The sequence below is a fragment of the Nematolebias whitei genome, chromosome 18 (genome assembly GCF_014905685.2).
Source record: "Nematolebias whitei isolate Nwh7 chromosome 18, NemWhi1, whole genome shotgun sequence".
Classification (NCBI taxonomy): Eukaryota; Metazoa; Chordata; class Actinopteri; order Cyprinodontiformes; family Rivulidae; genus Nematolebias; species Nematolebias whitei.
Window position 1 is genome coordinate 26565293 of NC_056515.1, and position 10521 is coordinate 26575813.

Here is a 10521-nt window from a genome sequence, read left to right on the forward strand (position 1 = left end):
TATATATATATATATATATATATATATATATATATATATATATATATGCTCTGAACAAACCTGGAATGGAAGCTACAATTTATTGTCATGGACACAGATTGTGACATAAAACATGTCAGTTCAACAAGTTAAAGATGTCTCTAGAAAAGAAAAAACACATCTCAATAAAGTTTTTAGCATGAGACGTCACGATGCACCCAAGCAGGCAGTGAACTGATTTTTGTGGCATTAAAATCATAAATTTAACTCCAGTTTTCAAGTATGTGCTCCAGCTGCACTTAATGTGACCTGCATGCTGTGAGCATTTAGTGTTTTCTTCCTCTGGAATAGCAAAAAGAGCCAACATTTGGATCATTTTATGATACAGCTGAACAAAAATGACCAAAAAAACAGAACAGATTTGTCTGAAATCTTTAAAAACAAAAGCTTGTTCATAGCAGATATAGTTATTCCTAACAAATAAGTAAAGACTAACCACTTAAATTATTTTCAAGCTTTATGACCGTACAAAAATAAATGATGAAAACGTTGAAAACTAATGTGGAAAAACAAAAAACGAGGTTGAAACTATGGTACGCCATAAAACAGTTTTAAAGATCATTGTCAATATTGAGGTTACTGAAGCTGAATATTGCTTTAATAATCACCACATTGTGGCAATATGCTTTCAGAAAAAACATAATAATAAGGGTATCAAATTAAAAGAAAATACCACATAAATGTCTTAACGCATCTAATCTAAAATAAAAAAAATAATAAAAAAAATCCAAGGGGGAATAAAATATAAAGCCTCAGACGAAACAGCCATATCCCCCAGCACGTCAGGTTATCAGTTAGCATTTAAGCTAGTACAGTAGTCTGCATTTAATGTTCTTTAAATGTTACTGAATGCAACTTTATTTATCAAAAAAAAAAAACAGATTCTTAACATTAGTTACATATTAAGTAAACGTTAAATCTGCCAGCCACATTCAGCAGAAACAGTGTTGTGTCTAGAATAAAGTGCTTCACGGAGCAAAAGCTTTGCTGTGCTTTACTTCATACGTAAATGTAGGTTTATTTTCAGACCCTCTGCCAAATGTGGTCTGGTGCAAAGCAGAGATGAATTAAGTTAAGTCACACATCATACACTCAAGCTAAAAGAGGGATACGGCAGCTGAGAACAGAAGAATGGATATCATGTTCACTTTGTGCTTCATAGCTTTAATGGCTTCTTTTACTTGGCCTAAAGGGGAAGTTTGCTCATGAACAGGATTTTATAAATGCGATAAACCAATAAAAACCAGGGTGAGAGTCATCTGATGCAGCTATTCTAAAAGGGACAAGAGTTTGGGTCTTCCTTGGTCAAAACAAACCGGTGTAAACGCACCTACTAAACTTCTAAAGTTCATGGGACACAAGAAGGGACAGTCGTTCTAGGACGTGGAAGAATGCCGCTTATGAACGTATGTGTAGACTTTGACACAGTGGTCCCAACAATCAAGCACCAGCAACTGTCCTTTCTGAGTGGTGGCCACTCCTACAGGACAGGTTAGCCCTTCTTGGATTAAAATATTAAACCCGCCTTCTTTGGGAAACCGGAGGATTTCTTTCCTGCCACTGTCTGTAACCAGCAGGTCCCCGTCAGCATCTACACACATGCCAGTGATGCAGCGGAAGTCCTCCGTCTCTGAGAAAAAATGGCTGAGCTGTTTACCAAGCTGGCCGTCGGTGCCCACTGAACCGATGGAGAAGCCGCCCTCCAGGTGGGGCTCGTTCTGTTGTTTTTCAAAGTTCAGGGCCAGGCCCTGAGTGAAATACACTGTTCCTGCTGCATCGCATGTAACGAATTTTGGTCGGACGGCCGAGCACAGTCGTCTGTAGCTGACAACGCCTACATTGCGATCCACTGCAAGACACCACAGCTTGCCCCCTTCCACATCTGACACCACAAACTGGCCTGATGGCATGGCTGCAATTCCCCAGGGTTTAATCAGCTTATTTTTGTGGCAAGCTACATAGTGTCCATCCAACGTGTATACTTTAACTGAGTTATCATAGTTGTCAGTCACACCAATCAGGCCTTGCGGAGTCACAGCGATTGATAAGGGGATTAGATTAGGTAAGTCAGCCCCAAAAAAGCTAAGGACAAAGTTGTCAATGCTGGCATTGCGTCGGATTTCACGTGGGAGACCTTTATGGTTGAATATCTGGACGCGGCAGTTTCCACGATCGGCTACCAGTATCTCACCTTGAGGTGTTACACAGATGCTGACTGGTAAATTAAACATTCCAGCTAGAGCGCCCTTACAGCCCATCTTCTTTATGAATTGGCAGACAGGTGGCCCTGACCTTGCCCCAGCAGTTGACCCCCCTCCTGCATCCATTGACTTTGATTTAAAGCTGCCTGGTGACCCACAAACAGCACTGTCTGCTGCTGAAACCATGTCAATATCTCTGTAAAGATCCTCTGAAACTCTTACTGCACCTCCTGTAGCACCTACAGGACCAGCTACATCCTCTAAATCACCCTTAAATGCATTCTCTAACCCCCCCTCATCATCATCATCTGTATTAACAGTGTAAGTGTTCGTTGTCAAATGACCAACGTCTAAAGGTTCAGAGTGCTCCATTCTGACCAGCGCTGGCTCCTGCAGCTGAAACTGGGAGGACAAACTGCTCCTCAAATCCAGCTCTTCATCATCACTTCCTGCACCATCGTCTTTTAGCAAGACAATATCACTTTGCCTTACTTGCACAGTCAGGTATTCACAGCGTGACACCACTTTTACCTCTGCAAGATTAAGAAGGTATGTCTGCTCCTCTAGGACCTGCGCATTGAGTTTTTCCACTTCTCCCAAGGCGGCTGCAAATATCTTTCTAGATCTGCTAAGCTCCTCTTGAAGTTGAAGCTCAGCTGTGGTGTACTCCTGCTGAACTGCTCGATATTTTTGTCTCAAGGACTTAGAAACGTTTTCGATTGCTGTCTTTTTCTTCTGAATTTCTCTCATGACATCACGGAGCGTCGCCAGTTTACCACCCAGTTCTTTGCGCCGCTGCTCAGCAGCCACCTTAATCGACTGAACTAAATGGCCTTGGTGCAGATGGCCCTCCCCTTTACAGACTTCACAGAGAACTGTGGAGCAATCGTGACAGTATTGTCTTGGTAGGCGGCTGCAGCAGGACTTGCACATTAGTGCAGCGGCAGCAGCACTGCAGGACAAAGTGCAATCTATAATCTTGAGCACAGTAAGATTATCTGCCAGCTGGGAGATGCTGCTCATTCGAGAGACCTTGCTGCAGAAGGGGCAGCGGACACCATTGATGGTATTAGCCAGCAGTTTTTCTAGACATAGCCGACACACCGTGTGGCCACACTGCAAGAGTTTGGGTCTCAGTTGTTCATAATTGTAGGTTTCCAAACAGATGGGGCATTCAAGAACCTCCCTCATTAGATCTGGGTCCATTGGGGAACACGATGCAGCCATCCTGGCCTGGTCCTTAAATGGGAGAAGAAAAAAAAAAACATATTATTTAGGTGGAGAAAAAAAAAACATTTTTCCTGTGACTATTCTGTAACAAATTATTGCGTGTAAAATATGTCATAACTACAAAATACAAACAAGAACGTAAGAATAATTTGCTTCATGTTTGGTTTGCAATGACTAAATTGAAATTCAGAAAGATTACTTTGATGGGTCCTTCATTTAAAATGCACATTAATAAAGCTGTTTAAACATTATTGATATGTATTTGAAATATTGGAATACAATAAATCATAAAATATTTCTGGTTTATTTAAACATATTATGCAAAGTGATTTCCTCACTGCTGACATTTTTTTAAAGCAAGTTTATAATGTTTTATTTTTTTATTATTCAACAAAATTATGTCACAAACCCTTTAATAATGAATAGAAGTAGCTGCCTATTTTATGATGAATCATAAAAAAACACAAAGGGTTAAATGTCTCCAGTTTTGCATTAAAATGTCACATATAGCTACAAATAAAAATACCTTATTGAACATAATTAAAGAAAGCTACCTTTAAAAGTGTACCACAGCTACAATGTTAACAGATTTATATTTACAGTTTAGTGCTGTTGATGAATGTCAAAGCAAAGAATGGTGCAAAAACATGAAAACAGAAAATGATACATGCTGGTAGGTCTGCAATGAAGCAGACGAGCAGATGAATGCTACCAAGCTAAGTGAGCTAACAGGCACACAATGTCATGCAAGCAAGCATTATTTAGAATAACGTAACCACCATGCTAGAACTGGCTGACACTGCCGTCCTGATTTCTAAAGGACTAATAAATAAAGGCCCCCACGTGACAATTGTTAACAGACAGCGAGTGTCCTAAACGCAACGCGATAGTGCGAAAGAGGAAGGCCGTGAAATACACCTTCCGCAAACAACGTAATAATGTTGTTCTGTTTGTATTTCTGCTCTTTAATCTTACCTTTCCTACTGTATTTGCTGGACGAGAATACAGTGTCTTGCAGCTACAGCTACTGATGATAACTGCAGTGTTTATGATTTCCTACGCAGAGCAGCGAGTTTACGTACAGACGTAATGTTACGTAGCGTTCTTCTTCGGTGGCTATAATTAGTGTTGGATAACTCGCCAAAAGTTTAATTACCGCCACCTATTGTACATTATCTGGTAGGTTATTATTTTTTACTACTTAATTAGTAAACAAGTATTCAGAACAATCGTTTTCAAATAAGTCATGCATTAGTAGTTTCTTTCGAGATGTTTACAGTCTTGTATACATGTTTAATGGTTATCTGCTAATTGCAGTATAAATATAACCCAGTCTAATATTTATGCTCCAGTTTAACTTATTCTGTCTTAATCCTTACTTATTTTTACATACCAGAATTTTGACTTTTACATCAGTTGTTTCAGTGATTGGGTAAGTAAAACACACGTTTCCACATTACATTCTATGTATGCAATAATGGGAATCCAAAGAAAATGTTTTTTTTTTCTTCATTTTATCAATGAGGGAGATGCATTAATATCCTATCTGCATGATGTCTTTCTTGATTTCATGTGTAGAAAAGCTGAGAAAACTGTCAGAAACTATTACTCACTGTATTACTAATCTTTTTTTTTCTGCATATCCTGTAGTGTAAAACACTAAATGATCAGTTGTTCTTATTTAACCTACTATATTTTATTGTGGGATTTAAAATGATGCCTTTATGTGTCTGGTTAGGGTATTAATCATGTGTAATACAAATAAATATTTAATGTGGCTTTTTTATCTTTGAATGTCTTGTAAGTTTATCTTAAAATTTACATAACATTTAAATCCACTTCTAGTTCTACACATTTTAGAGAGGCTTTTAGGACCAATATCTTTACATTTGGCACTTTTTAATTTATTTCCCATCCAATACTGTAAATAAAGAATTCACTGTGTTCCAAAAAGTTCAGCAACACAGATGTTTGCTTTGAATTTGCCCTTTGGTAGGATCGTATACAATTTATTCAACTTCATAAGAAGGATATGACTGATGTCTAAATGTCTTCAACACCAAGGACAAATAGATTAGAAAAATAATATTTACAGCATTAGCTGCAGAAAAGACTGATTACTTTAACTTAACTAGTTTACCAAATTTTAGCTTAGAAAATGATTCACTACTAAAGTGGCACACACTATGTTTAAAAGATGAATTCCTTATAGTGGGGAAATATTTATCAACACAGCCGGTAATTACAGAGAAAGACCACTAGATGTCAGTATAGGTCTTCTAAAGTGTGTTTATGCAGCAGCACTTTAGAAATAATAAAGTTTTCATTTATACCTTAGGGCCACCGTACCAGGAACATGTAAAAGGATCATTTATCTTTTGAAAACAAAAAGATTTAATCTTTCTATCCACACAACAGTCTAGTGTAGAACCTTTACAATCAAAAGATCCAGCTCTGCCCGTTCTCTTATTAAATTAAAGTTGTTCAGATGCAAAACATTCTTGAATCTTGAAATACAAATCACACAGTAAAGCTACAATGAGTCATTTATGTATAAACAAGTATCTTACTTTGAAATATTAAAACACAAGATAGTATTAGAGATTAAAAGTATTACTGTATATGATAATAAGGTCAGATTGTTGGATATTTAATTTATTAGAATTAAATGATTTCCTTTAAGAAAGGCAGATGCCATTGTTTACTTAAACTTCTATTAAGTTTTTTTTTTTTTTCATTATTCAAAGCAAGCCATTATTTATGGTATGTATTTGTTATTCTAGTGATTTGTCGTGTGACAAACACCTTATTTCATGAACTTGATGTATAGCGGTTTGTGATATGTGTGCAAATCTTGTTTATTCCCCTCTAACTTATTCCAGATATGTTAAAAGTGTCTAATTTTCTATCAGACTTTGAAGAAAGACCACACTATTTTGCTAGAAGTTAGATTTATGAAACAGCCATCAAGATGACGAACATACAGCAAAATTAAAAAATGTTTTCCTTATTGGTATCATTCCATCACATAAACTGTATTTGAATACAATCGGACAGGGAAACTACTAATACTACTCATCTTGATTGTGATCGAGTCTAAATTTTATTCAATTTTATGTATGTTTAGATCAAAGCTTCATGGACCCAGACCCCTAGTTTAGTGGAACTACTTTGTAGTTTCTACTAAGTGCGTCCGTGCTCAAAATAATAATAAAATAGCAACCTCAACCTCAACATCTTCATTTCTGCCACTTCCAGTTCTGTCTCCTGTCTTTTTGTCCATGCCACTGTCTCCAGACCAGACAACATAGCTGGTCTCACCAGCTATAAATATAATAAATAAATATAAATATACCTAAAAGTACATCTCTTAAAACATTGAAAATGCATCCGTTACAGGTTTTTCAATCACCTGAACTGAAACTGTTTCAGTTTAAAGAGGGCAAACTGTTCAGGCAAAATTATATTTTCTAGATACCAGTATTCATTTTAGATTTTAACTGCAAAGGAGCAATAACTTCAATACAAGCCCTCACCAAATAGTCAAATTTCTCTTATTTTGTTTGTTTGTTTGTTTGTTTTCCAGTCACAGATAAAGATTGGCACATGCATTGACTGGTAAATCTGCAGTTGTGGCTCATTTTGTTCTGAACCACAACATTCCAGTACAGAATGTCACCCCAATTCACCTCAACCTCCCATTCCAATTTACTCTGACTCATTAACATGTAACTTGCTGTGCTCCACTCTTGGTGGAACTGGTTCTAGTTAAAGCATAGACCTGGCTCAGACCTGAGCTCTAGTGTTGATTGAGGCCTTGGCAGGTTCTCCGTCTGTCTGTAGCTGTGGCGCAGACACTCACGTGAAAACTCCCTTCACTTGGAGTCTCTATTTGGTACACCAGAAAGCTACGAGTTAGCAAAGACCAGGAAGGATGAAAGAGTTGAATATTAGTGAGTAACTTCTCAAATTTGATCATAGTTTTGCTCCATCTCAGCCAGCTCCCACTATCCCAAGTGAGTCAGTAATCATTTCCAACAAATGTTGTATTTAAGTCTTCATCAGCTCACAAATTTTCCTGACTCCAGAGGGTACAGCCAAACGGTATTATTGAAAGTCTTTACTGCCACATGTACCTCCATAAACTTCTCGGGAGCTAATAAATCTGCTGGCTTTGTGCTGGCTAGATCCTTTTCTCAAAGGGTGGTGAGGAAAAAGACCCAAATTCAGGCTGACAGTCGGGAGCCAGGAAGGTGAGGTATCAAATAAACTTTTATTTAAATAAAACTAACTAAAGACGCTCCAAGGCAGGAATTCAGAAGCAAGGGTACAGTGCTGAATAAAACCGAAACCAAATTTGACATGGTGATGAACTGTACAAGGGGAAACAATAGTAAGGATCTCGTAGGAAACAAAGACACCAGAATGTGTTTATACTGGGCAAGAATAACAACTGTAACAAAGTATGTGAAGTAATAGACAAACTGGAACCAGGTGTGGAGAGGGAGCTGAAAGTAAAGCAAAGGATGGCGGTATAAAAAAAAAAGGATGCAAAATGTGAAACAAAAGCAATTTAACAGTTACACAAAAGCAGATGCCATCAAAAGACAAATGTGACAAAGACGATGACACTAAGCCAAAAAACGGTGTATAGTCATAGCTCAAAAATCAATTAAATATTGTAGAAAATTAAATAAAATCCACAATACATCTGGAAAAATGGTGAAGTTTCATATGTGAATATAGTGTCTTAAACCCAAGCAAAACTAAATCATTTTAAAAAGGGATTGGTTTTAAAATAAACCAAAATGGCTTAAAATATGTTTGTCTTCTTTTTGTTGTTGTTGCTCTCCCATCTACTCCCTCCTTTTTTTTTCTGCTTTACCTTCCAGAAGCAACTGAACAGGGGGTTGGTGGTGGAGGGCGGCGAGAGCTCAAGTCAGTTCCCTTCATCAGCTACTTGTTGGCTCTGCAGAAAAGCCAGCTGTTAGTGGATGACATAGTGAATGGTGTGGAGATCCGCTGCGAGGAGAATGGCAGCTGTCCTTCTGGCTGCCACCTGTGCCATCACCAGACCCCATTGGGTGGAGGGGCGGGGAGAGGCCGCAGTGGTAGCAACCGGAGTGGAGAGCCATCCTCCCCCATCCCTGTCCTGCTTGAAGTCAGCCGGGTCGTGCCCCTTTACAGCCTGATCCAAGACAACGTCACCAAAGAGGTGGGGGTGAAAAAACAGCAGAGAAGTGTGTTCCTAAAAAAGTTTATGCAATGCTTGTGCACAAAACAATCAAAAAAAAAATATATATATTAAAAAAAACGAGCTACAAGTTGGAGATTTTACGTTTCACTTATGTTTTATTTTATTTTTACAAACTGTTAAAAAGGTGAGAATTTAACTTTTATAAGCAGCTCACTTTTAAACCAGACACATCTTGTTTGATTAATGTATATGTAAACTAACAAGCTTTTCAGTGTATATATATATATATATATACAGTATATATATACAGCTTCAGCCTTGTGTTATGTTGGGCAGCTGTGGCTGAGTGGTTAGAGCAGAGAGTTGTGGGTTTGATTCCACCAGCAGTCACATGCTAAAATGTCCATGGTCAAGACACTGAACCCCTCATTGCCTCCGATGTGTGTTCCATCGGTGTATGAACATGATAAAGCACTGATTAGTCTTTGTATAGATCTAGTAGAGTGCTGTGTGAATGGGTAAATGAGAGCACAGATTGTAGTGTAAATTGCTTTAAATATCTTGATAAGATAGAAAGGTGCTATATAAGTACAGTTCGTTTACCATTTATGGTATTTTAGAAGGTGTCATTGGCTGTTCATGTGAATAATATGCAGTCTCATGCAATAAGATGATGTCATAATCCTTTTCAACTATACATGCTTTATGTGTTTTGAAGCATTTACCTGCTGCTGCAACTGTTAAAATTTGCCTCTAGATGGCGTAAATTGGTTGCCCTTCAAAATAAAAGAAGCGAGTACTGTAATACAGAGGAGACAAAAAGGATGACATCATGGTTTTCTCTTGTGGGGAAGTCAGTGTTTGTATGTGTGAGCATGTGAAGAAAAACATGTGTACGGTGTTTGGGGTGTGTGTGTGTGTGTGTAAATGTGCATCTATCTATCTATATCTATCTATCTATCTATCTATCTACAGTATCTATCTGTCTGTCTGTCTGTCTGTCTGTCTGTCTGTCTCTGTCTGTCTGTCTGTCTGTCTGTCTGTCTGTCTGTCTATCTATCTATCTATCTATATGTCTGTCTGTCTGTCGTCTATCCGTCCGTCCGTCCGTCTGTCCATCTGTCCGTCTGTCCATCCATCTATCCATCTATCTATATAAATAAATAAATAAATAAATACACACACCCACCCACACACACACACGCATATATATATATATATATATATATATATATATATAAATATATATATATATATATATATATATATATATACTGTATAAGCAGTATGGTGGCCCAACTGGTAGTGCTACTGCCTCTCAGCGAGCAGGACCCCGGTTCAAATCCTGGTCTGGGGGCTCTTCTGGGTGGAGTTTGCATGTTCTCTCTGTGCAAGCGTGGATTTTCTCCGGGTACTCCGGTTTCCTCCCACAGACCAAAAACATGCATGTTAGGCTGATTGGTAACTCTAAATTGTCCCTGGGTGTGAGTGAGAGAGTGAATGTTTGTTTGTCTCGTTTGTCTCTATGTGGCCCTGTGATGGACTTGCGACCCGTCCAGGGTGTACCCTGCCCCTCGCACAGTGATAGCTGGACATGGGCACCGGCGACCCCCGTGACCCAAAATGGAATACGCGGGTAAAGAAAATGGATGGATGGATGGATGATTTTTTGTCTCATTTGTCTCTATGTGGCCCTGTGATGGACTTGTGACCTGTCCAGGGTGTACCCCGCCCCTCACACAGTGATTGCTGGACATGGGCACCAGCGATCCCCGTGACCCGAAATGGAAGAAGTGGGTAAAAGATAATGGATGGATGGATGGATGGATGGATGGATGGATGGATGGATGGATG

The 10521-nt window shown here is 38.6% G+C and overlaps 2 protein-coding genes across 2 annotated transcripts in view; one reads left to right on the forward strand and one right to left on the reverse strand.

Annotated features, from left to right (window-relative positions):
- LOC119424522 (astrotactin-2) overlaps window positions 1-10521 on the forward strand; it is a 320640-nt gene that overhangs the window by 256231 nt on the left and 53888 nt on the right. Inside the window, exon 17 of the mRNA XM_037692008.1 lies at window positions 8363-8685. Coding sequence (XP_037547936.1) covers window positions 8363-8685 — 323 coding nt within the window. The remainder of the gene's footprint in view (window positions 1-8362; window positions 8686-10521) is intronic.
- On the reverse strand, window positions 1307-4531 carry trim32 (tripartite motif containing 32). The gene is made up of 2 exons (XM_037692215.1): window positions 4446-4531; window positions 1307-3479 (listed from the first exon to the last, which is right to left on the reverse strand). The coding sequence occupies exon 2, from the start codon at window positions 3465-3467 to the stop codon at window positions 1416-1418; it is 2052 nt and encodes a 683-aa protein (XP_037548143.1). The 5' UTR covers window positions 3468-3479; window positions 4446-4531; the 3' UTR covers window positions 1307-1415.

Bases quoted from the DNA above. Each gene is read 5' to 3' on its own strand.
- trim32 (XM_037692215.1), bottom strand. From the start codon at position 3,467: ATGGCTGCATCGTGTTCCCCAATGGACCCAGATCTAATGAGGGAGGTT.